Genomic DNA, 27199 nt, shown 5'->3' with positions numbered 1-27199 from the left:
ACGAGAGCTGCATAAAAAGCTATATTAAGGCAAAATTGCCTTTCTACATTTCTCGATTATAACACACCCATTTTTGCTTTTAATTTAGCCCTATATTTCAGGTGCATATTTATTATCAATGAGTACAAGAAAATATATAAAAATATTTCGTCTCGCCAACATTGCGATTGCAAAAAAGCTCCGGTAAACTAATGCAATGCGTTACGTTAAGGTTTCAATTTGGACTTTCAATTTTCACACTCAAACTATCAGATGGCACTACTATTTTCTGTCATTCAAAGCATGCAGCACAATTTAACATCTTTATCCTGGGTCTCCAAGTTGGGTTTCAAGCCAGGGTGCGTCTTTCAAATTAGTGTTCTGAGCTAGAGTTATGGTTTCAAAGCAGGGTTGCAAGCCTGGGTTAGGCTGAGGGTTTCAAAATAGGTCTTTAAGCGTAGGTTATGGTTTCATCCCAGTGTTAGGGTTTGAAACAAGGTCTGGAGTTTTAAAGTGGGGTTTTAAGACAGGGTTAGGCTTTCAAATTTGGGCTTCAGGCTAGGGTCCAGCTTTCAAAGGAGTGTTTCTAGCATGAGTTTTGGTTTTCAAGGGTTTCAAGCCTTAGTTATGGTTTGAAGCTAGTGTTTGAAGCAAGCGTTAGGTTTTACAAATTAGGGTTTCAAAGTAGGGTTTCGAGCCTGGTTTAGGTCTTCGAAGAATTGTTAGGGTTTCCTTACCATTTCAAAAGCTTTTCCATAATCAAAAAACTTACAAATTTGTCATATGCACACCCCGTAGTTTTTAGAAAATTCAGACCATCACTCACATTCATTCACTTAGCGACATGAAATTTGTCATGACAAGTCCCACGAAAAAGTCTCAAGCAGTCATGCCCATAACATAACAGGAAGTCTGCCATTTTGGATCATGGCAACAATGTTATGGTCACTTCTTTCAAAAACTACCAAATGCTACCAAATTTTAATCACACATACTAGACAGATAAGCGATGCTAAATTGTAAGAAATTTTAGTTTTCGTCATTGTGTTTGGGCGGAGTATGGAAGCAAATGACTCAGTAGAGCCACTGGAATGTTCCGAAAAGCCAGCCTTGGCGGCCAGTTACACCTAGTGACTGGAAATGTGGCAGGGTTATCTGTTATGAGTACAGCCACAAAAAAGTCTTGTGAAGTCACGCCCGAAAACACAGGAAATCTACCATTTTATGTTTCCATTTGCACTGCAGGACTTCAGCGTCTTAGCAAACAAGTGGTGGCAAGGTCACACATTCTGTGCCACATCTGGCCATGTGCAGCCTTGCCGCCTCTGTCAAATTATCGGGCCAACGAATTGAAGTCTGTCGGCGGGCTGGCATTAATTAATGAATTTTCATTCCCAGTGGAAAAAAAATTAAACTCTTTTAAGGCGGGAATACCACTGGGCTTTGGGGTTGGCCTCCTTTTTGGAGGAGGCCAGGAGTGAGCGATCAGAAAGACAAACGGAGAAAGCAGGTCAAACTGTCCTGTTAAAATTAAATAAATAAATAAACTCTAAAAAAAGAAACGGCGGTGTGATCCGTTGAGACCCATTGCGTCTCTTCTCGTCCAAGAGTGCAGCAAACTGCTAATCTCATGCTGGCGGACTCAAATTGTAACAAATGCTCAAAGACACACACTCCAGATTCTACTTACTTACCTAATTAGATTACTTAATTAATTAATTAATTTTCAGTTGCACATGAAAAAAATATGTTAAACTGATGTAATTGTCCCATCTTTTCCATGAAAACAATCAAATCATATATGTTAGTTGAACACATTTAAATCATGTGCAACTGGTCTACATGTTTGAAACAACTCAATTCAAAATACCTTTTTCAGTGTAGGTTTAGGATGATGGTAGGCGTAGTCTTACTGTAAGGATCACATTAAAGTTATATTGGGGTTAGGGTAATGATATGGTAGTGTAGGATTGGGTAGGTTTAGGATTATGGTTGATAAGAGTAGGGGAGGAAGAGATTTGAACTAGAAGTGGGGTTAGGGTAGGGATAGAGTAGGGTTTGGGTTAGATGGCTGCCATTAATGTTACATTTGGGTAGGTTTAATATAATGTTAGGGTCTAGGTCTTGGTAGGTGTAGGGTAGGTTTCAGGCTAGGGTAGGGTTATGTTAGGGATAGAGTTGGGGTTTGGGTCAGGATAGAGCAGGGTAAAGTGAGATTAGGGTTACGGTAGGTTAGGGGTTTGGAAAGTAGTACAGAGTAAAAAAGAAAAAAAGTAAATACATTATCAAAACAACCCAAGTAGTACACCCTTATTTTATTTTAACGCACACACTCCCACAGGACTGCTAATTATGTCTTTGTAACCACGCCAAGGTGTTGGCGATGTGAAGGGGAGCTTTAGAATGTAAAGTGTAATGTTCTTGTTCTATGCCTGTGTGATGTGCAGTTTTATATACCTTTCCCCAGTTTCCTTGGTGAGCAGTAGTGGCGGAGTCTCCCGCGCCACAACTGCTGACAACTGTCGATCAGCAGGGTATTTCGGTGCAGCAGAAGCAGGGGGAAGGCGTAGGATTACTGTATTGCTCACCACCATTGCTTGTTTCATTGTTTTCATATTGTTGCCTGTTTTGTGTACTTGATTGGTTAGTCTTGTATGTAGCTAGTTGTGCTTACCATTTGCTCATCCATTTGTACGTGAGGACTTTTGTTGTTTCTGTTCTTTAGTGCCCTATTCTTCTTCTTCTATTCTCTTCTATACAAATTCCATTTGTATGTTTTTCTCGTTGAGGTCTTCCTTCCGCTGTGGCTACGTCCACCTGTTTGAGTTTAGTTTTGTTAACTACTAGTCGACCCTTTGTATTCCCCCCCCCCGTTTATCGTGTTCCCTTGGTTAAAAAAAAAATTCTGTTTTATTGGCCTATTTTTGTGCCGTTTGCTTCTGGGTCCAAAATTCTGCATTGATGCATCTTCACACAAGGAGTTTATTATGCTGTGACTTGCTTAAAACGCTGGCAACTTGGTTTTGGGTTTGGGCTAGGGTTAGTTAGGATTACTTAATTGGAGATTAATCAGGCTTCTTAAAGTGATGCATCTTGTCACTATCAAGTACACAGTCTCTGTTGAGTTTTTTTTTTTTTTTTTCTTCTGCTTCGGTGACACGCAGACACGCTTGTGTACTATTTTTAAGGACCGCTCTACGTCGTGGCGGCTCCGCAGCCTCCCGGGGCGAAGCCCGAGCAACACCAGACTAAGATTAAATTGAATGACGGCGAGTCTGGCTGTGATACTCTTTCGCTATTCCTCAGGCTCACAGCTCTCAAGGGTGAGAGTGTTTTTGGAGGAGGGGTGGGGAGATGACAGCTCTTCGCCCTCGGAGACAAGCCCAGGAGAGTCAGCTCCCAAAAGGCACTTTGACAGTTTAACACTACGTGTTCCCACCCTCACTACTTTTATATATATGTATGACAAGACATCTTGTAGATGTAGGGCTTGTAGTGCTGCAATTAAAATAAATTACTCCAATCAGGTGCCTTCTTGCAGCAGCTATCAAATCAGATTGGGAATATTTTGCATTAAGAGCTGTCTTTCTTGCACCTGCTTACATCACAGGCACCTTCAGATCTACCAAATATTACAAATCATGTCAGAATGCTTTTCCTCAAATGTCATACGTACTTTTAAAGCGTTACATTATCATTTTGGTTCTCAAGATAACTGCACCATAGTGTTATTTTACAAGCAATATGCATTCCTTGGAGCAAAGGCAAGCCGGTTGACTATGCAGACAGTCACATAGCTTCCTCCAGAGCCTGCATTTACCTGGGTGTCCTGCAAATGTACCAGAACAGGCTATTACATCCAACAATGTTGCAATGAAGCAGCATTTGGATTTTTGAGGATTTTAATGGACTATCCAGATGGCTGCATAGCTTCATCCAGATCCTGCATTTAGCTGGGTGTCCTGGAAACGCAACCAAACAGGCTGTTACATGTGATTCAATAACAATGTCTTATTAAAAAGCAGCATTTGGATTTGTGGGATTTGACGAACTATGCAGGCGGCTGCATAGCTTTTTGAAGAATGTCATCTCAATGCATCTGCCCCCAAGCATGTTTTTTGATTAGCTTTTTAAACAGGAAAAAGTATATATCCAGCTTGAAATGTATCTTTGAACTCAACCAACCACTCTGTTTCTGGGCTTTGATTATTTGATCATTTGTATGCCGAATTTATTTAATAACACGCACATCATTCATTATGTATCATTGAGGTAGTACTCTGGATGACAGAAGAAAAACAAAATCAGTGCGTATGCCGGTTTTAAAGATCACATCCCATCTTTATGTGTGGATATGCTAATGTATGCTAACACACAAACACACATGCACAGATGATATGCTAACAAATGCTAACAACATGCAACATCGTGACAGAAAGGGTACAGCTAGTTCACACAGACAGACACTTAATGAGCATAGATAAAGTGCCAAACGTCATTGAGTGTGTTCATTTGATTTCCTACATAAAGAAATGTGCTATAATCGGTAGAAAATAAAATGTATTTTTATTAAATTAAATTGTAATGTTTAAAAAAATAATTATGTAAAAATTAACTTCTGTATTATTGAAAGGGTGGCACGGTGGGCGATCTGGTTAGCTCACTAAGGACCGGGGTTCAAATCCCGGCCCCACCTGCGTGGGTTTTCTCCGGGTATCTGGTTTCTTCCCACATCCCAAAACATGCGTGGTAGGTTGATTGAAGACTCTAAATTGCCTGTCTGTGTGAATGTGAGTATGAATGGTTGTTTGAAAATGGAATGGATATTATTGAAAGATTTTTAATTCAGACATTTAAAATATAATTATGAGAAAATATATATATTTTTTTAAATACAACCCCAATTCCAATGAAGTTGGGACGTTGTGTTAAACATAAATACAATGATTTGCAAATCATGTTTGACCTGTATTTAATTGAATACACTACAAAGACAAGATATTTAATGTTCAAACTGATAAACTTGATTTTTTTTAGCAAATAATCATGAAGTTAGAATTTTATGGCTGCAACACGTTCCAAAAATAATGAGACAGGTGGCTAAAAAGACTGAGAAAGTTTAGAAATGCTCACCAAACACCTATTTGGAACATCCCACAGGTGAACAGGCTAATTGGGAACAGGTGGGTGCCATGATTGCATCAAAAACCGACATCAACGTGTAAAGGATATCGCCACATGGGCTCAGGAACACTTCAGAAAACAAATGTCAGTAAATACAGTTCGGCGCTACATCCGTTAGTGCAAATTGAAACTCTACTATGCAAAGCAAAAGACATTTATCAACAACACCCAGAAACGCCGCCGGCTTTTCTGGGCCCGAGCTCATCTAAGGTGGACCGATGCAAAGTGGAAAAGTGTTCTGTGGTCCGACGAGTCCACATTTCAAATTGTTTTTGGAAATTGTGGAAGTCGTGTCCTCCGGGCCAAAGAGGAAAAGAGCCATCCGGACTGTTATGGATGCAAAGTTCAAAAGCCAGCATCTGTGATGGTATGGGGCTGTGTTAGTGCCAATGTCATGGGTAACTCACACATCTGTGAAGGCACCATTAATGCTGCAAGGTACATACAGGTGTAGCATTTATTGGGAGACATCAAATTATGCGTAATTTAGAAGAAAACGATGAGTTGGAAGTCACTTCCGGGTTATCGTAATTTAAAATTGCAGCGTTATATATCAAGATATTTTTCCCAGTCGAGTCACCGACTGTCATATGAACCCCTGTCTGTAGTGTCGTTCCGTCGCCCGTGGGTGTCGCTGTTGCCTGTTCCAACTCCCAAGTAGCAGCTCTCAGCAGGGAGGAGGCGTCGCTGCGGGTCCAATCCTTCGACTGGCGGGAAGTTAATCAATTTAGCGTTCTCAGGCCGACGTGATTCACTTAGCGTCGGCATGGTAAAGCAAATGTTTGTGTCTTGTCTCTCGTTTATTGTGTTAATCCGTTTAGAGTCTGCGTGTGACTCTGGAGTTACAGTCTACCTCGGCGGGGAGCGGCGGTAGTGCGAGGCTGGGGTGCTGGGTGGCATCTTTTGTACCTAACTTACACAATGTTAGCCACGTCTTCTGTGAAGACACATTAATGCTGAAAGGTACATACAGGTTTTGGAGAAACATATGCTGCCATCCAAGCAACGTCTTTTCGTTGGACACCCCTGCTTATTTCAGCAAGACAATACTAAACAACATGCTGCACGTGTTACAACTGCGCGGCTTTGTAGTAAAAGAGTGCGGGTACTAGACTGGCCTGCCTGCAGTCCAGACCTGTCTCCCATTGAAAATGTGTGGCGCATTCTGAAGCGTAAAATACGACATCGGAGACCTCGGCCTATTGAACAGCTGAAGCTGTACATCAAGCAAGAATGGGAAAGAATACCACCTACAAAGCTTCAACAATTAGTGTCCTCAGTTCCCGAACCTTTATTGAATGTTGTTAAAAGAAAAGGTGATGTAACACAGTGGTAAACATGACCCTTTCCCAGCTTTTTTTTTTGTTGCAGCCATAAAATTCCAAGTTAATGATTATTTGACAATAAAGTTGATCAGTTTGAACATTAAATATCTTGTCTTTGTAGTGTATTCAGTTAAATATAGGTCGAACATGATTTGCAGATCATTGTATTCTGTTTTTATTTATGTTTAATACAACGTCCCAACTTAATTGGAATTGGGGTTGTAAAAACTGGAATAGAAATATGTTTTTTGTATGTTTTAATCTGTAAACCCATCCATCCGTCTATTTTCTCTACCACTTATCCTCACTAGGGTCGCAGGCGTGCTGGGCCCTATCCCATCTATCTTCGGGCGAGAGGTGGGGTACACCCTGAACTGGTCGCAGCAAATCGCAGGGCACATAGAAACAAACAACCATTCACACCTATTATTAAATTTATCTTAGTATTTTAAGGAATTTTTTAAATCATTAAAATGGTAAATAGACTGCACTTATATGGTGCTTTATCTACACCATCACAGTGCCCAAAGTGCTTTACAAAGCCTCACATTCACCCACTCCCACACATATGCATACACCATGGGTGACTGCTGCCATGCAAAGCGCTGCCAGGCCCACTACGAGCAAATTAGGGTTCAGTGTCTTCCCCAAGGACACTTTGACATGCAGAGCCGGGATTCGTAGCCGGGATTCGAACCATGACCCTTCGGTCACTGGAAGACCCGCTCGACCTACTGAGCCACAGCCGCCGATTATTGTAGTAGTGCAATGAAATAGTTTTTTGTTACTTCATTTTGTTAGTTTTCAAAAAAATTCTAATAATAAAAAAGCAATGCACTTTAATTTATAGACATTTGATTTTTATTTGATCAAAAAAATTATCAGCAGAAAATTTGATGTATATATTTTATTGTTTTCTTCAATCTAAGAAAATTGTTGGACAATGTACTTTTGGGGGCATTTTTACTTATTTTAATACACCATCAATACATAACTCATGAAATTATTATTCCTTTTTTCTTTAGAATTTTATTAGTAACATTTTGTTCATTTTGGAGTTCAAAATATTTTGAGAAGACCAATTTTTGTTTATTTGGCGACATCAAGGTCAATGATGCATTCAAGGACTTGGACTTCAGGACCTGGGAGCTTGAGAAATCTGTAGCTTTTAATTGTCTTTGAGAGAGATGAATGGCTTGGTTGTCTCGGCAGACGGAGGGATCGTCATTCCTGCAGATGGGAGCGTCTCTGGAGCAGCAGATCCTCTGCATGTTCAAGGTACGTGGCTCGAGTATCATGTCAACCACCAAAAGAGGAATTAAGGGATTTGTCCCGCCAAATGGTCAAACCCGATGTCTTTAATCGGACGATTTAGTTGTGATTAATGACATATGCAGCTGTCCGGACAATTGACGAGAGGAGTCCGGATTTAAATTGTGATTGTCTCTCACCGTCAAATTGGGGATAAAAAACTGTGAAACAACCTCTGCTGTTTGTCACCTACCGCAAATACCCAGCTGCTACACATTAGCTCAGCATCAATCACTGGAAAACAAATTACCTCAAAATCATTTCATGGGTGTCATTTTCTCATTTTCTCCTCAAAAGTGACTCGTCCCATTGAAAGCATAAATCGTTTTTCTGTGATGCTAAGCTAAGCTAACTCGGATTTCGTCCCCAAATTTTGGTAGTGCAGTCGCCCCACAACCATAATTTTTTTTTTTTTTTGTTTTATGTGTATCAGTGGTGGCGGCACGGTGGGCGACTGGTTAGAGCATCAGCCTCACAGTTCTTAGGACTGGGGTTCAATCCCCGGCCCCGGCTGTGTGGAGTTTGCATGTTCTCCCCGTGGCTGCGTGGGTTTTCTCCGGGCACTCCAGTTTCCTCTCACATCCCAAAAACATGCATTAATTGGAGACTCTAAATTGCCCGTAGGTGTGACTGTGAGTGCGAATGGTTGTTTGTTTGTATGAGCCCTGCGATTAGCTGGCAACCAGTTCAGGGTGTACCCCGCCTCCTGCCCGATGATAGCTGGGATAGGCTCCAGCACGCCCGCGACCCTAGTGAGGAGAAGCGGCTCAGAAAATGGATGGATGGATGGATGGATGTGTATCAGTGGTGCTCAAAGTCTAAGAAAAAAAATTATAATGATGAATAAATGACTCAAAAAATGCTTTGATGCTACTCAACAAAGGTCAGTTTGGATACATGTTTTGTTTTGAAGATTTTCTCTATTTGAATGTCAACTTGTTCCAGTCAAGGCATTGGTCGGTTGCCTGTCACGCTAAGCTAGGCTAATTTGCTGTCAGCTAAACATAAAAACAAAGTTGTTAGCAGAGCATTAATATACATCGTGTCATAATGCAGTCGAACAAGTCGTAGTCTTAGCAAGTACGTCGTAGCTTAAAGTTTAGATTTTTAGCTTTTAAAGTTTTTGTGGGTGGCACGGTGGCCGACTGGTTAGAGCGTCAGCCTCACAGTTCTGAGGACCCGGGTTCAATCCCCGGCCCCGCCTGTGTGGAGTTTGCATGTTCTCCCCGTGCCTGCGTGGGTTTTCTCCGGGCTCTCCGGTTTCCTCCCACATCCCAAAAACATGCGTGGTAGGTTAATTTAAGACTCTAAATTGCCCGTAGGCATGACTGTGAGTGCAAATGGTTGTTTGTTCCTATGTGCCCTGCGATTGGCTGGCAACCAGTTCAGGGTGTACCCTGCCTCCTGCCCGATGACAGCTGGGATTGGCTCCAGCACCCCCGCGACCCTAGTGAGGAGAAGCGGCTCACAAAATGGATGGATGAAGTTTTTGTGATATCACTTGAGATTGCAACGTGGTCCAAAACCCGAGTCTTTTTCAATTTTGATGAAGTCATGACATTCTCTTTATCCTAACTTTGGCTACTAGATCATGGAGGAGTACGACTGGGGTCAGTTTGCCATCATCACCAGCCTGCTGCCGGGGTACGACACCTTCGTGGACATCGTTCAGTCGTACACAGACACATCCTACTTCATGTGGGACCTCCAGGACGTCCTGACCATGGAGATGTCTGTCGGGGCCAACGATGTGAGGACCAGGCGCATTCTGCAGCAGGTATGATGACAAGAATGTACATTTTATGTACTGTATATAGCTGGACGTCAGGCAACGCCATTATTAATGTCTGAACGTCATCGATACTGTACCTTCTGTATCCCTCTCTCCAGGCATGGACCAATCAACCAACGGTTAATCCAATTGTTACATTAGTGAAACAGTCCAGTTTGGATTGAACGTAAAATGATTGGTCTTGCCTTGGCATGGAGTGGATGTGCTAAAGTTGTGGTTGTGGTTTTACCATCTCGGGCACTGGTCACTCACGAGCTGACTTCAGGAAACCGAGTCTGGGAAACAGTTGGTAGAGTGACTTGAGACACGCTAGTAAAATGAATGTGGGTTTATGCAACTGCAGCTCGGTACAAGATCACCAGCAAATACTCATTTAAAGCAGTGCTAGAAGAGTTTGGATGTACAGTAACAACATTGTACATTACACTACATTTCAATGGACACAACAACAGTATGTATTCCTTGTACTACCAAGTGTATTTTTCCAGTGGATATTTGTGTTTTTGTTCTATCTTTTTTCCATTGAATGTTTCTTTTATTAAATGTGTTTTATGAATAAATGGAGACAATACCAAAGGAAATTGCCATCAATATCATATAATTTTAAGAAAAAATACTATATCGGGATACATATTGTTATCATGATATAAAATTGTAATGTAGCACAGCACTATGCAGATTTTTTTTTCCTGTTATATCATGTGTATACAGTATAATGGCATTAATGATATTATACATCATTTGTATTACTGTATTTCATTCCCTCACTCAATGAAAATCAATAAGAAAATCCCTCCAAGGATTCAGATCGCTAAGCCGTTTTGCTACAGAATCGGAATCGCTAAACTCTAGTTAATTCCCCTGCCTAATCGGGAGTGATTCAGAACACAGCCCTGGTGTTTGTCCCAGTGTTCATTACAGTAAAATATAAAATATTGACATGCCCCTACAACTTCCCGCCAACTTCAAGCATGCCTTACCCTCAGGTGGACTCCCAGGTGCTGCTGGTATACTGCTCTTTCGAGGAGGCGCACTTCCTGTTCCGCCAGGCATTCGAGGTGGGCCTGGTGGGACCGGGCTACATCTGGATCCTGCCCAGCTCGGCTGTGGGCAACCCCGAGGTGCCGCCACCTGCCAGCTTCCCCGTGGGCGTCATCGGCGTCATCACAGAACAGTGGCGCAAGAGCTTGCGGCAGCGGGTGCGCGAGGGCGTCGCCATCGTGGCCAAGGGCGCAGAGAGCTTCAGGAAGCAGCGTGGCTTCATCCCCGAGGGACACGGCGACTGCAGCAACCCCGCCAAGCACTCCGGCAACAACACGCTCTTCAGGTACACTTTGCAATTTCGCATGCAATACTTTGATTAAGTTACTTGGTGAAGCAGCATTTGGCTCATCACCCAAGGTTATTTTTGTACTTCCCGGTTCCGAGTAACTCGAAACAAGGAGAAGAGGAGAGGCCCATTACTTTTTGGGGGGTTTCACGAGAGGCAAGTATAAACCTTTTTTGGTGGCGTCAATTACTTGCATATTTTTGCTGTTGGCGGCATGGCTCGTTTCCTGAGTAAATTACTTACTAAATTAAATTGGAATTTTTAACATGGAACTAAACCCTAGATATCAGAACTCCCCTAATAATATAAAAATGACGCCCCCGTAGGCGAGTAGATGCAGTGTTTTAAATGTCTTTAGAATAAATACTAGACAGCTTCAAATAAAGAATATATGAATATATTTATAATATAGCAGGAAGTTTTGACATCTAGGGTTGAGTTCCCGTTTAAAAAGTTGGCCCTTAAGTCAGTTTCAAAACATGAGATGTGGTAGGAAAATCTGTTGTGACTGTGAGTAGACGGACAAAAAAAAAGTCTCAAGAACCCCTGCTGTAAAATGCATGTGAAGTCAGCCATTTTGGTCTGAAGGGCCATTATTTTGAACAGTTTAGGGTAATTCTGAGTTATTTTTACCATTTCCGGGGATCCCTTACTGACAAATTCATCCTCGAGATTTCATCCGATTGCTGCAAAATTGGAACCGACGAATGGACCATGCTAAATTGTGACCTACTCGAGTTTTTGTTATTGCGTGTGGGTGAAGCATGGTGAAGTTTGATGACCAAACTTGACCAAACCAGCTTGAACACTTTTTCTTTTTCTAACTCATTAATATTTCTTTTTTTTCTGTTGTTTTGTTTTTTTAAAACTTTGACTCAAGAGTCATTCTGTACCTCTTGCCTGTGGCCTAACATGCAAATTAACCTTGATTTATAATACAGAAGCAAATCTTTCATTGCCGTATCATGTCATATGTACACCGTTTAACAAACAGCGGAAATTGCCCCAGTCGGAACAACACTGCCGGCCTCCTATTATCCCCTAATGAGTTATTCGGCATTAGATTGAAGCCTCCTGGGGGAGCTGCAGGTTTAATTAGAAAGTGATGATTGCGAGCTTACAAATGAATATGCAAATTCCCTCGTACGATGTGGTAAAGGTTTCTTGATTGGAAACAAGACCCTCTTCCATTTTATTTCCCCGCACCGTGACTTTTTGCAGGCACATGATGAACGTGACGTGGGAAAGGAGAGACCTGTCGTTCAACAGCCGGGGCTTTCTCTCAAACCCCTCTATGGTTGTCATCGCCCTAGACCGAGAGAGAGTGTGGGACAAGGTATGTGTGAGACAGAAAAGTATGTTTCTTCTCATAAATCTTGCAATTTTCTGACAAGACATTATCTCTCCAGATGGCTGGCTACACTAATGTGCACTTTAACTGACTACCAGAGGAAAAAAAATATTATCCCATCATCATTTTTTTTAAGTCCCCAAACTTTGTGAGGTAATTAGAATAGTCAAAACATTTTTGGGGAACAAAAAAAAGTTTTTAATACAGTGGACATTGAAACACCATACATGTGAAACTAAACGTAGATGGCAATCAGTTAGTCCCCAAAGAAAATATCAAAAAGTGAACATAAGAATGAGCTTAACATCAGCCTCACTGTCCATCATCACTTCTGTTTTGTTGTTCTTTGTTATACTTATTTAGTATGACACTTTAAAAAGTAAAGAAACACAAAGGAATACCTTGCATCTTTGTGACATTATGTTCAGGAGGGCTTCGTCTGACTGCAATCTCTGAGGCCTCGCTTCCTTTCTTTTTGAAGGGCTTTTCTCCTATTATCTTGTACTCATTGTGAATTGTCACGGCGGACTCGAGGAGGTTGACCGTTGTAAAGAACGCGTATGTAAATGGAGTTTCACTTGTGTAGAGCTTTTCTACCTTCAAGATACTCAAAGCGCTTTAACACCGTCTGCTCATTCACCTACTGATGACTCAGCATTGGGACCAACCGGGGGTTTGCAACCTTGCTCAAGAACACTTGGACATGGTCACAGGGGCCAAGGATCGAACATACAACCTTTGGGTTGGGTGATGACCACTCTACCACTTGAGCCAGGCTGCCCCCTAACATTAACATTAGCCTCTCAAGTACAGTATATTAATGTTGGTTTCCTGTTGTGGTATTGTTGCAGACACAATAACATCACATAACATGCAATGCCACGGAGGTCTACTGAAAATCCCCACAGCGTAAGACTTAATTCATCAATGTCACCGTTTTCAACTAGCTGCTAGAGTGTGTATGAACATGTTCCGCATGTGTGGGTTAAGTCATTTCCTCCTTTTTGTTCATGACTTCAGTGTGACAATTTTATCATCGGCCATGAGGGGCAGAAATGTTTTCGCTCCCTGTGTTCTGGCCGGCAACATGACGAATTCACACACCTGTGCCTACTTTCAGGTTCAAATTTAGCAAGCTTTAGTCGGGTTACTCCTTCAATCATCAATCATCAGGACCCAGCGGTGATTTTGCATTTGGGGCAAATGGGGTATTTGCCCAACCAGTTTCAGCAGCAGGTACATTCTTCTCAGATTTTTAGGGCAGAAATGATCATAACCTACATGTTTTGTTCTGCCTCCAAGCAAACTAATATTTAGCCAGCATTAGTCGGGTTACTAATTTTGCCTCTGTCAATCACCAGACGACACTTTGTTGTGGGGGGGAAAAATCCTTTATGCCCCTCAAATCCAATCAGAAGATAGGCAATTTTGTATTAAGGGTAAATGGCTAGCAGAATGTGGCTTAACTTTGAATTGAGTATGAAGATGGAATATTAATATTAATATTATTCCTAACAGGCTAATTGGGTCGGGTTGCTAATTCTGCCTCAGTCCACCATCAGAACCAAGTGGTGATTTTGTATTAGAGACGAATGGGGTATTGCTCCACGATGTCCATCTATCCATTTTCTACACGACTTATCCTCACTAGTGTCGTGGGTATGCTGGAGCCTATCCCAGCTAATTGCAGGTGAGAGGCAGGGTACACCCTGAACTGGTTGCCAACCAATCGCAGGTCACATATAGACAAACAATCATTCACACTCACATTCACACCTACGGACAATATTATACAAATTTAGAGTCTTCAATGAATCTACCATGTATGTTTTTGGGATGTGGGAGGAAACCAGAGTACCCGGAGAAAACCCACACAGGCACGGGGAGAACATGCAAACTCCACACATGGGAGGCTGGATTTGAACCCGGGTCCTCAGAGCTGTGAGGCGGATGTGCAAACCAGTTGTGCACCGTGCCGCCGCCCAACGATGTGTCTTGGACATTGTTGTGTGGGGCACAATGATTTCTGCCCCTCACATCCAATGTAAAAAAAAATTATTTTGCATTGAGTACAAAGTTGTAATATAATTCTTCTTCCCGACTCTTTGTCCTTTCTTTGCGATGTGGAGAACCAGTGCCCTATGCCTCAAATTTTCAAGGCAACTACATAATGAACATGACAACGTTCCTATTAGATTTAATGGGCAGAAAAGATTGTCTGGGATTGGCTGGCAACCGGTTCATGGTGTACCCCGCCTCCCGCCCGAAGATAGCTGGGATGGGCTCCAGCAGCCCGCGACCCTAGTGAGGAGAAGCGGTAAAAGAAAATGGATGGATGGAAATGATTGTGCCGCATGCAACAAATGACCATGAAAAATAACCACCTTAAAACCCACTAATACATCGCTCCCCTCCCTCAGGTGGGAACTTACGGCCGGGGTATCCTGCAGGTGCGTTACCCCGTGTGGCCGCGCTATGGCAACTTCCTGGAGCACGTGATGGACAATCGCCACCTGACCGTAGCCACGCTGGAGGAGCACCCCTTCGTTATGGTGGAGAATGTGGACCCCGGCACAGGCACGTGCGTCCGCAACACCGTGCCGTGCAGGCGCCAGTCAAATCACTCCGAGAGGTACGTACAGACGCGGACTCTGCGTTCTTTTCTGTAACCATGTCACCAGGAAGTGAGATGAGATGATGTTTTGTTTGTTTGCAAGGTCAAGAGCGAGCAGTCGAGCTCACTTGTTTGTTTCACTGATCAAAAAGCTCGCGAGCCCAATCTAAATTTGGCAATTTTATGCAAATGGCATGCACAGAGCTCTCATTTGGAGAACTTCTGCCTTTTTGGAGTCAGTATGCCAGACATTTTTGTGTAACCATTCTATATACTGTACGTAGCTGTACTGGATAAAAATGGATGTACGGGTGCTTGTCTTTAATAGCAGTAAAGCTGTAACCAACAAAATGGAAACTGTGTGGAACTGAGTGACATCTTTTTCTTTTGTTTCTTTTTTTTTTTCCCGAGGGTTTACTAAACTAAATGTAACTGTGGCAAATTGTGTGGATGTTTGAGAGCTGGGCGGAGCATGAGGGGAGGTAAGGAGCTGATTTTCCGGACGACACCAGATGAAAGAAATGCAGAAAAAAGATGTTAAAATAACAAAATATATATAAATGTGTGCTTTTTAGTCCTGGTATTTTTGACTGTCGGCAATAAAAGCCTAATCCAAATGCAGCAGTTTTAATTTTGCAAGGCAAATGGAGTTTGGCCCACTGGATTCAACGGGTGGAACTGTTATTTTATTTTTTGTTCTTGGTGCTGTGTGGAGCAGTGGATTGGATGTGGCTTTGAGTAGCCGATGATGATGCCCCACGTAACAGAATTGATTAAATTATTCTTCCCGGTGTCCTGTTGCTAGCCGGAATATGTGGGGTACAAAAACCTCTGCGCTTCAAATCCAATCAGAAAATTTTAGATTTTTGCATGATGGGCAAATTTAGTATTGCCCGACCGGATCCAGCATATGCGCTGTTATTTTTCATATAGTGCAAAGTTGTGATTGTAATGTACGTATATTTGTGTGTTGGGCTGGGACTTCGTGTTCCGACCAACTCTCTCTGTCCATGCTCTCCTACGAGGGGCAGCGACACCCTGTTCCACCAGTTTCCAAAGAAACATCTTGACTAACATATGAGCATTTTCTTATCAGATTTTATGTCATAAATTGTTATTCCTCTCCGTATAAAACTATGGACCAGAAAGAAGAATTTCATATCTTTAATCCGGTTGATAATTTTGCTTCCATACATCATCGAACCGGATTTTGCATTCGAGACAATTGGGGTATTGCCCCACGGGCTCTAACAGATGGCATTGTTATTTTAGTACAGGTAGACTACTTCATTGATTAGGAATAATTTGTGAAGTCAATTATAAAGCTTTCAGTGCACAGTAGATGCTCTTTCTGCCTGATTTGGAATAAAACAAAAAACAAAATGCTAATGCTGCTACATTTGCAATCACTGCTGCTGTATGTTAAGTAATGCTCTGTGAAAATGTACACTTGTTTTGAGGCCTACGGTGGTTTGGTCATCACCGTCATCCACATGCCCTCCTTTTTGCTGCTGCCCTGACATCCCATAATATGCTTTTTGTGTTGCGGTGTGGCCATTTTGCAAGGATCACCCACGAGGCTGTTTCAATCCTCCCAGGACTTTTACTCGACTGTACGTGTGCTGCTTTGTGTGCGCGTGTGCGTGTGTGTGTGTGTCCGCGTGTGAGTGTGTCTGCCTTAGCATGTATAATGACGCCAGGTGGTCTAAGCTACCCACCACAATTAATTGATGCAGCGATTGCCAGAGCTGCTGCTAACGTCTCAAACAAACACGCGAGGGCCAATTTACCACTTGCTTTTTTTCCCATTATATATATATTTTTTAAACATTTAATCAATTAGTCACTTGAACACTCACCGCCGTCCATTCTCAGGGTTAATGTGATTAGACTGGACGAGGAAATGCTTTAGAAACGCCTTTCCAAGATGTGTGGCAGGTTCATTTTCGACCGCCACTGTGCCACTGTACTTTCTATTCTTTCTAACAAGATGTGTATTATTTTTATCCTAAAAAGTCATAAATTAATCAATCAATTATATATTTTATTTCATTTTATTTTTATTGTATCTTTTATAATGGGCAAAAAATATATACTCATACATGTATTTTATGTACTGTATTTAAAAAAATTGAAAATGTACTAAAAACATTTAAAAACATACAATTTTAATTTTAAAAAAAGACAAATAAATAAAAAGCAACATATAAAGCAATACATTAAAATATTGTAGGGTTATTAATATCATTATTATTGTAATAATTATTGCAAAGTTTAATACACTAAATTGAGTGATTTATTGCTCTCAAGAAATCAATAAACAATAATCGTACAAAGAAAGACCCACGAACTCTCACTCCTCACCACCATCAATACTGTTACGCTAGCTCTACCCACACTGTCTACTAAATTATTTTTATTTAATGTCCGCCCTCTTGCTAATAAATCATTTATAAGTCACAATTTTACTATGAATAATAGCATACAATTCTTTATCATCACTGCGTCCTGGCTAATTCAAGACGACTGTTCGGTCCTTATTGACTCATCCCCTTCATCCTACTTGTTTTTTTCACAAGCCTCGAATTACTGGCTATGGAGATGGCCTCACTGTACTTCACAGACATATTATCTTTTGCTTTTTAGTTTCCATCCGTCCATCCATCCATTTTCTTCCACTTATCCGAGGTCGGGTCGCGGGGGCAGTAGCTTTAGCAGGGACGCCCAGACTTCCCTCTCCCCAGCCACTTCATCCAGCTCTTCCGGGGGGGGGGGGGGGGGGTCCCGAGGCGTTCCCAGGCCAGCCGAAAGACATGGTCTCTCCAGCGTGTCCTGGGTCGTCCCCAGCGTTTCCTCCCGGTGGGACCTCACCAGGGAGGCGTCCGGGAGGCATCCGAATCAGATGCCCCAGCCCCCTCATCTGGCTCCTCTCGATGTGGAGGAGCAGCGGCTCTACTCTGAGCTCCTCCCGGATGACCGAGCTTCTCACCCTTTATAGTTTCACTTAGTATTTGTTCCACTTAGTTTCCTCTTGGTTTGATCATTAGAGCCAAAAGTACCCTTTTTAGGTGTGGCTATCTGAAGGCCTCCAAAAATGGTGTCAGCTTTCAGACAATACTTTTACGAGCTTTTTTCTGTCTTCTTAACCAAATATGTTTTAGTCTTGGAGATTTCAATATCCATATTTGCTGCCCTACTCCATCCTTGTAGCGCCACTCTGTTCGCAGCCATGTTGGTTGTGCAAGCAGTGCACGTCAGCGATGACATATTTGAACCGCGGGTGCTGCTAAAGAAATCGATTAATAAAAATAATAATAATAATTGCGCAGACAAATAACCTAACATGAATTGCTGAAATTGATTGCCAATCCCTACCATAATTGTCATAAATGTAAGATTGTCAAGGCTATACTACTGTTAAAAGTAGCTTTGACAGAACAGTTCACGTCACCAGTTGGTAGTTTTAATGGTTTCTGGATGGACATTCTTGACTACTTAGCTTCACTTCACTATATAAAAAAAAAACAACAACACACACACACATCATCATTTACACCTTAACCTTACTGACAACAAAAATATTTTAAAGCAACTGAAAGGCAGTGAAATAAGGACAGAAGCATCACATCACTTGCTACCTGAAAACACCTTATATACTCATACCAATGCATCCATCCATCCATTTTCTGAGCCGCTTCTCCTCACTAGGGTCGCGGGCGTGCTGGAGCCGATCCCAGCTGTCATCGGGCAACCCTGAACTGGTTGCCAGCCAATCGCAGGGCACATACAAACAGACAACCATTCGCACTCACAGTCACACCTACGGGCAATTTAGAGTCGCCAATTAATGCATGTTTTTGGGATGTGGGAGGAAACCGGAGTGCCCGGAGAAAACCCACGCAGGCACGGGGAGAACATGCAAACTCCACACAGTCGGGGCCGGGGATTGAACCCGGGTCCTCAGAACTGTGAGGCTGACGCTCTAACCAGTCGGCCACCGTGCCGCCCCATACCAATGCAAGAAATATATTTTTCTTACAACTCATTAGTATACTGTCATAATACCAGAATCCTGTTCCGCATGATAAAAATCAGCAATTGGTCTCCCACCAGTGAAGTCAGTTGAGATTTCATCTGAGAAATGTGAATGTTTTTTGTAAATGGGATCCTCGAGATTCGCCAACACCTTATTACTGATATTAATGAACCTAACTTCGAAAGTGGCCCACGGTCTTCCCAGTAAAAATAGTCGGTGAAATATTTCTTGTATCTGTGGGACGCACTGTAGCACTTTTCTTTCCACCTGCCTGTCTGGTAATTTTCCACACTGGTTCGTGAAAGCTGTGATTCAGACGGTTGGACTGGATAAAAAGAAACCCTGTCTTGATCCCTCACTTTTCAGCAAATTTAGACCTATCTCAAAGCTACCCTTCTTATGTTTTTTTTGTTGTTGTTGTTTTTGTGAAAAATAGTGTACACTCAATTAATTTCCTCCTTTTTTGAGAAATTTCAACCTATATTCCACTCGAAAAACAGTGAGTCACCACTGGTCGGAGTCTCAAATTACCTCCTTGCTGCTGAATCTGGGCTGTATTCATTTTTTACTCTCCTTTACGTCAGCTCAGCCATCGACCACAACATCCTTATCAGCCGTCTGAAGTACTGTACAATGATGGTGTCAGTGATGTGATCCTGGGCTGTTTTAAATCTTACCTTTCTAGTTACGTGAAGCCTTCTCCTCCCTTGCTCCCCTCTTGTGGGGTTCCCCCAGGGGTCCGGTTTATTCCCCCTTTAATATGGCATCTTCATGCTTTCCATTTAAGAGATTTTCCGGAGAGATGGTATTGACTAAAACGGTTTTGCAAACGAAACACAACTCTCTGAAACCGGATGGACAATCTAGATACTTCTCACATATTAACTTCCCTATGCGAGACACGGATATTGTCTGTCTAAAAACTCTTGCAAGGAGGCTCGAAACTTAGGTGTCTTTTTCTTACTCTGACCTCTCCTGGACTCCAAGGTGACCAAGGTAATTGCTCAATTAAAAAAAAATCACCCAATTCAAACCCTTCCTCTGTCCATCAGACCTGGAAAACATCATCCATAGCTTCATTTCATCTTGATTAGACTACTGCAATGCACTGTAAGCCGGTATCTGCAGAAGAAACATAAAAATGGACCTTGTCTAAGAATAAAGGGAAATGACATGTGACATAAGGGTTTCTATTCCCCTCAGCATCATCGGCCACTCAGAGTCTTACACCAAGCTCTGCTGCAAAGGCTTCTGCATCGACATCCTGAAGAAGCTCTCCCGCACCATCAAATTCTCCTATGACCTCTACCTGGTCACCAACGGCAAGCACGGCAAGCTGGTGCGTGGCACTTGGAACGGAATGATCGGCGAGGTAAGCGGTCCCATGCAAGAGAGGCGTCAAAGAAAGACAGGGGAAAGTTTTCCAATGACTCCTAAAGTTGAATGTTCCACGAACAATAACATTTGCTGCAGTTTTCTCTCGTGTTTTTGCGCTTTCACCTTCGGGCGAAACAATCGTTTGCATCTTTAAATTCGCTTCCAGTCACAAGTTACCGTCGAGAGCAGACTCAAAAGCTGCCGTTCTGGGAGCGTTTGGATTCTTTGAAGTGACAAAACAACTTTTTGACCGTTGTTGAAAAGTGTTTATCAGCCAGGTTTAACAAGGAATGATGAACTTTTATAAGCATTTTATGCATAATTATAATAAAAAGTAAATATAAAAATAACAATAAAAATATTAAAGTAATAGACAGGCCCTCGCACCTGCTTTTTAATTGCGACTACTCCAAAACAATTTAAGTTATACACAATGCTCTCCATAGGAGGCCTTCAATTTACTCCAAAATGGCTGCTTCAAACTACAATGGCCGACTTTCTCTTCAATTTAGAGATTGAGTCCTTGAAACGTTTCGGTGCGTCCTGTTACTATAGACTAATATTTCATGTCAAGTGGTGAAACACATAAAACCTGCAATGCAATGATAAATGGGGCCTCGCGCTATTTTTTCAAGGCAAATCCTTAAAAGATCATAAAAATTTCATACCATGGTCCGACCACATTAGAAGGCGTAAGCTTTGCAATTTAGTATTGCCCATCTGTCAAGATTACCTGTTTCCGATTGGAGCTCATTGAGGCAAAGTCCCTTATAGGAGTTTGTCAAAATATGAACCCTGGAATTCGCCCAAGATGGCTGCATCCGACCAAAATGTCTGTCTTCCTGTTCTGTTTCGGGCATGGGTCCTTCAGACCGTTTCATGCGTCCTGTCATGATAGAGATATCCATCCAATTTTGGTAAAGCTGACGTGGGGGATGAGATGTTTCCAGTGAGTGAACATATTCGATTCATTAAGACATTGACCAAGAGATATTTATTAACATCATTCATCTTTGTGCAGCTATTCAAGTTGTAAATGTTGTTGAGCCCAAAATAAGACATCTTAATGTCAGACATAGCGAAGGCTTTCACCGTTTGAGACCAAACCAATCGAAAATAAACTCCTAATGTACGCATTATGTGGTGTGTTCCTCCTCGCTATTAGCACTGAAAGGCTCCTAACAGACACCTGCCTCGGTGCAGTGTCGTCTCTTTGATGGACTCTAAAGTGGGTCAGTGGTGTGACAGCGTGACACACACACACACACACACACGCGCATATGGGCCGCATCAAACAGCTGCATGTGAGAGCCATGCGGAGCGAGCAGGTGTTTTTCTAGAGGAGCCTTGCATGTGCACCTGTTCCTAATCTGTATTTATGTGTGTGTGTGTGTGTGTGTGTGTGTGTGTGTCGGTGCGTGCACACGTGCGTGCCTGAGTGTCTGTGTGTATATTCTGTGATGACAACATGATCCCTCACTGCAAAGTCGTCGCTTTCCCAAAATATACATGTTCCACATACAGCAAGTGGTGATGAGTGTAATGATTGACATTTACATACAGTAGACTGACCAATAAAGATTAAGCGAGGTAACCAACCAATAACCGGTGCTGTGTGTACTGATTGATATGCTGACTGACCCATGACGAGTATTCGCTAAACGTGTCTTTCCAGGTTGTGTACAGACGCGCAGACATGGCCATCGGCTCGCTCACCATCAACGAGGAGCGATCGGAGATCATCGATTTCTCCGTGCCGTTCGTGGAGACGGGAATCAGCGTCATGGTCGCTCGCAGCAACGGCACCGTCTCCCCGTCCGCCTTTCTCGGTGAGGACGTCGACGGCTCCTCCCACTTTCTCCAGGGATGGCCTACTTTTTTATAACTGCCTCCCTCCGCTGCCTCCCCAGGAAAACTTTCTATTAAGCTTTCATCCCACCGCTAGCTGGAGCCTTCAACTAAATCCCCCAATTCCCGCCCCCAAACAACAAATTGCGGTACAGATTCTTGCCTGCTGACACTTATCTCCTCCCACAGAGCCATACAGTCCGGCCGTGTGGGTCATGATGTTCGTCATGTGCTTGACGGTGGTGGCCGTGACGGTGTTCGTGTTCGAGTATTTCAGTCCGGTCGGTTACAACCGCAGCCTGGTGAGCGCTAAAGGTGAGTTTTGGGTAATAAAACAAACAAACAGAAAATCTAATCCAGCCAATCTCCGTCTGCATGCCCGAGTCCATGTGTCGGTTTCCCAAGCTGCAGCTAATCAATCCCAGCATGCACTTCTGACAGAGTGTGCCTGGTTCCACGGATCTGAAAGGTCACTTTCTCGTTTTTTTAATTAGCGTTCGTCAGTGTGCTAATCGAAGGTAAGATGGATGACGACTGCGGCTCCCACTCAGCTTGTGGTGTGATGGAAAGTGTGAGACGACGTTTTCCGTCGGAACTTTGCAACCGAAAGAGTGAAGACGTCGGACGTTTTGTCTTGCATGGAGGGTGTCCTAATTGGACCAAATCGTAACGCAATCAAGATTACTTGTATCGTAATTGCAGTGTATCGTCTCGTATCGTATCAAAATTTTTGTGAATCACATTGCAGTTGGGGTGAATAGTATTGCACGGCATCGTAAACTCATGGATGAATTTTTGGCTTAGGTGGGGATCTGCACTTTTAAATTTCTTGAGTCACCCTGCATTTCTTCCATCCTGGTGTGCAGCTCCGGGCGGCCCGACCTTCACCATCGGCAAATCAGTGTGGCTGCTATGGGGCATCGTGTTCAACAACTCAGTGCCCATCGAAAACCCCAAGGGCACCACCAGCAAGATCATGGTGCTGATCTGGGCCTTCTTCGCTGTCATTTTCCTGGCCTCGTACACCGCCAACCTGGCCGCTTTCATGATCCAGGAGCAGTATATCGACACCGTGTCGGGACTCTCCGACAAGAAGGTGAGCGCTTCTCGGAGGCCTTTAAGACGTCCGGGCATCAGCGGGGAGCCCGACGGCTTCCTGGTGCGAATCAATGTTTGACTTTGATCAAAGTGTGGACTTTTGTGAGCAGTGTTTGTCCATCAATATTCCAGCCCTGTGTGCTCATATTCCTCATCTTGCTTCATGAAAAACACAAACATTGCTAAATGTCACAAGTGGTCAATAAGGAAACACCTTTGTTTCTCATAAGCACGGTTTTGATTACCACCACTGTGCTAGCCGCTTACGTCACAAGGTCAATTAGTTATTTTGTCAGTTAGCTTTTTTTCCCCCAATTAATTTATTTGCTGGTTAGTTAGTTAGTTTGTTTGTTAGTTCGTTTATTATTTAGCGAGTTGTTTTGTTAATTTTTTAGTTAGTTAGATAGTTTATTTAGTTAGTTGATTTGATTTGTTTCAGCTTCTTTGCTCATTACCTTGTTAGTCCATCCGTCAATCAGTCTGAGTTAGTTAGTTGGTTAGTTGTTCGTCCATTATTAAGTTTGTTCATTGGTGTGTTCGTGCACATTAGTTATTTCGTCAGCTAGTTTATTTGTTCATTAGTTCAGTTACTTTATATGCAGTGTTGTGGAGTAACTAATTACAATATGTATAGTATTTTCGCGACCATAAAGCGCACTGCATTAAAAGGTGCAGTCTCAGTTACGGGGTCTATTTCTGTATTTAACACCTACATAAGGCGCACCGTATTATTGGGCGCAGGCATGGTAAAACATGCGCTATCTTAAAACATACGGTAGCATGCATGCATGCTAAAACATATGCTAGCATCCATGCTAGCATATGTTTTTAAAAAGGCAGCGGGAGCAAAACTGAGTTCGGTTGTACTTTATTGAAGTATTTAACAATGTAAACAGTGAGTTCGGTTGTACTTTCTTGAAGTATTTAACAATGTACTCACGTTATTTTTTTATCAATCCGCATCCACAAATCCATCAAAGTCCTCATCTTCTGTATCCGAAATGAACAGCTGGGCAAGTTCTCCATCAAATATGCCGGGTTCCCTCTCGTCATTGTCGGAGTCAGTCTCGTTGCCGGGTGCCTGTTCAGCATTGATGCGGGCGTTTTCCTACTTCCTCCACTTGCAAACCATGGATTCGTTGATCTTGAATTCTCTCGTGGCTGCTCGATTCCCATGTTGCTCCGCGTAACTGATAGCTTGCAGTTTAAACTGTGCTTCGTAAGCGTGTCTCTTCGTAGGTGACATTTTCGGGGGTCCTTAGCCAAACCGATGTTGTTTTGCACAATGCGCAACCCGACACTATATACCTACTGGGTGCGTGCCTTTAGCGTCCTCTTTCACGCGCACCCTCCCCCCTTTACGTCCACATGCTGTACTCGGTCCCGTCCGCTTTCCTCTATATAAGCAGCGTGTCAGCAGGAAATGCTCCAAGTCAGTCAAGTGCAGCGCTCATCAAAGTCACACAACAACATTTACAGATGCGCCGCATTATAAGGCACCCCGCCCATTTTGGAGAAAATGTAAGAGTTTTAAGTGCGCCTTATGGTCGTGAAAATACGGTAATTAAATACCAGTTGCTTTTAGAAATTTCCATGATTACAATTTTAGATATATTTGAAAAACAGCCTCAAATGCATGGCTTTATTTATTTATTTATTTCCATATCGCTTCTTCCTTCTAGAGCTGACACTTGTGATTGAATCTCTTTGGTCATGTGCTATTCTGCTGTAGTCTCAAACATGATTTATTTTTCCAAATATGAACCTTGACGCGCCACCTTTTGGTGCAATCGATGAGTTTGTCTGAGTAACAAGTCATCTTCCCAACACTGTTTATACATATGATCATTGATTTATTTGTTCACTCATACATTTTTCATTTAGTCATTTGTTTGTTAGTTCGTGGAGTAGTTAGCTAGTTATTTTGTCAAGTAGCTGTTTGTTCCCTCATACATTAGTTGGTTTGTTTGTTAGTTCAGTTAGTTTTTAAATGCTATCATTTGTTTGTTTGTTCGCTCGTATGTTATTTTTTTTTGTAGTTCATTTGTATGTGCGTTGATTGGTATATTTGTGAGTTTGGAGTTTTGTTCTCCCAGCAAGATATGATTGTTTAGGGATTATCTGCGCTCTGTACAGCCTTTTGTGGCCATGCAGTCCCGTGAGGCCTAAGCAACAAAGCGACACGTTTTGGCGGTTGTGGAATCTTGTGGCTGATTCGATGGTGAAGAAAATATGCATCTAAAATTGGATTTAAGTGAGAAGTGCCTCATCCGTTCCTCCTCCTCCCCTCCTCTTCACCTCCATTCTTCCTCAGAGTCCTCACTTCACCCCTTCCTCATTTACATGTCTTTTTACTACTCAAGCATTCCTTATTCTTTTTCCTCCTCTCCCTCCTTTCAGTCCCTCTCCTCTCCACTCCTCTTCTCTCCTCCTTTTTCTTCCTCTCATCCCGTCATCACGTCTCTTTGGTCTCCCTGCAGTTCCAGAAGCCGCACGAGCATTACCCCCCCTTCCGCTTCGGGACGGTCCCGAACGGCAGCACGGAGCGGAACATCCGCAGCAACTATCCCGACATGCACACACACATGATGAAGTACAACCAAAAGGGGGTGGAAGAGGCGCTCAAAAGCCTAAAAACCGGGTACGGTCTTTGTGTTTTTTTGTCCTGTATCACACAAAAGACTTATTTTTAACTCACCCTCTTGCCACTTCACAACTGAACATTTGATGACACTTTTTTTTTTTAGAATTGCATATTTCGGGAATGCGGTGGATGTATTTTTAGATTAAGAAAATCACTTCTCATCCTTCATTTGTATTTCAAAGTGCTGTTTATGTTTTTTGGGTGGAGGAGAGTGAGGGCCACTGACCTATATTTGACAGAGTAAAAAGACAGATTGATGTCACGGTCAATGTTCTCAAGAAAATTTAGTGGGAGATAGTACAAAAAGTCTTGCAGTGTGGATTTATCACTGCATACAAAAAAATGGCAGATTAATTAAAAAAAGGTGTTTTTTCATTATTTCAAAGCATTTTGGGGTACAATAGTTTCAGTTAGTTAGTTAACATAAGTTACTTTGCCAATTAATTTGTCAGTTTTTGTTACACAGTTGGTTACTTTGTTGGTTGGGTGGTTCGTTAGTTCATTTCCTAGTTACTTTGATTATTCCTGAATTAATATTGTCACATGATTTCAAAGCATTTCAGGTTACAACCCATTATAAAATTTATTAAATCCTTCAATTGTTATGAAAGCACATGTATATATTCCAACTACTTTTCAGACAAAGACTGTTTTGCCCAGAAACAACTCTTTGAACAAGCAAAGAAGGCTAACAAGGTTTGTTGTACTTGCAGAAAGCTGGACGCGTTCATCTACGACGCGGCCGTGCTCAACTACATGGCGGGCAAGGACGAAGGCTGCAAGCTAGTGACCATCGGGAGCGGCAAAGTGTTCGCCACCACCGGCTACGGCATCGCCCTGCAGAAGGACTCGCGCTGGAAGAGGCTCATCGACCTGGCGCTGCTGCAGTTCCTCGGCGACGGTGGGCGAGCTTACAAAACGCCTTTGTGTCAAGTGTGTAGGGGAGAAGTGGACTCCTGCCTTGCTTTGTTTGTGCTCTAGAGGCAAATGTCAAAGTCGCGTCAGTGGGTTTGTTCCCTCAAAGGACACTTGTACACCTTGGGAACGAGCAAGTTTCATCTCCACTGAGGCAGACATGATACTGTATGGCATACTGCCGGCGATACCCTACATTCATGCTGAAGCTACTATACGATTATTTCCAATTACAATATGATCTAATACAAATTACTCCAATTACGTGACAATTAATTCCAATTATGATGATACGAAACGATTACAATGCAACATGCTTCAAGTCACTCTAATTCAGACCCAAAAGGTACAGGAGCCTGATACGATTCACTCCAGTTACAATACAATATGCTTTA

At 42.5% G+C, this 27199-nt stretch overlaps 1 protein-coding gene across 1 annotated transcript in view; it reads left to right on the top strand.

The window, feature by feature from the left end:
- The window catches only part of LOC133417764 (glutamate receptor ionotropic, NMDA 2C-like), a 50774-nt gene that overhangs the window by 15662 nt on the left and 7913 nt on the right, over positions 1-27199 (top strand). Inside the window, exons 4-14 of the mRNA XM_061705851.1 lie at positions 7701-7766; positions 9388-9576; positions 10578-10918; positions 12143-12257; positions 14693-14904; positions 20126-20294; positions 21975-22128; positions 22337-22462; positions 23014-23243; positions 25726-25886; positions 26603-26790. Of these exons, the coding sequence (XP_061561835.1) occupies positions 7701-7766; positions 9388-9576; positions 10578-10918; positions 12143-12257; positions 14693-14904; positions 20126-20294; positions 21975-22128; positions 22337-22462; positions 23014-23243; positions 25726-25886; positions 26603-26790 (1951 nt within the window). The remainder of the gene's footprint in view (positions 1-7700; positions 7767-9387; positions 9577-10577; positions 10919-12142; positions 12258-14692; positions 14905-20125; positions 20295-21974; positions 22129-22336; positions 22463-23013; positions 23244-25725; positions 25887-26602; positions 26791-27199) is intronic.

Source organism: Phycodurus eques, chromosome 19 (assembly GCF_024500275.1).
Source record: "Phycodurus eques isolate BA_2022a chromosome 19, UOR_Pequ_1.1, whole genome shotgun sequence".
In the NCBI taxonomy this organism is placed as follows: domain Eukaryota; kingdom Metazoa; phylum Chordata; class Actinopteri; order Syngnathiformes; family Syngnathidae; genus Phycodurus; species Phycodurus eques.
Note: the sequence above shows the minus strand (reverse complement) of the source record. Positions and strands in the feature narration are given on the sequence as shown.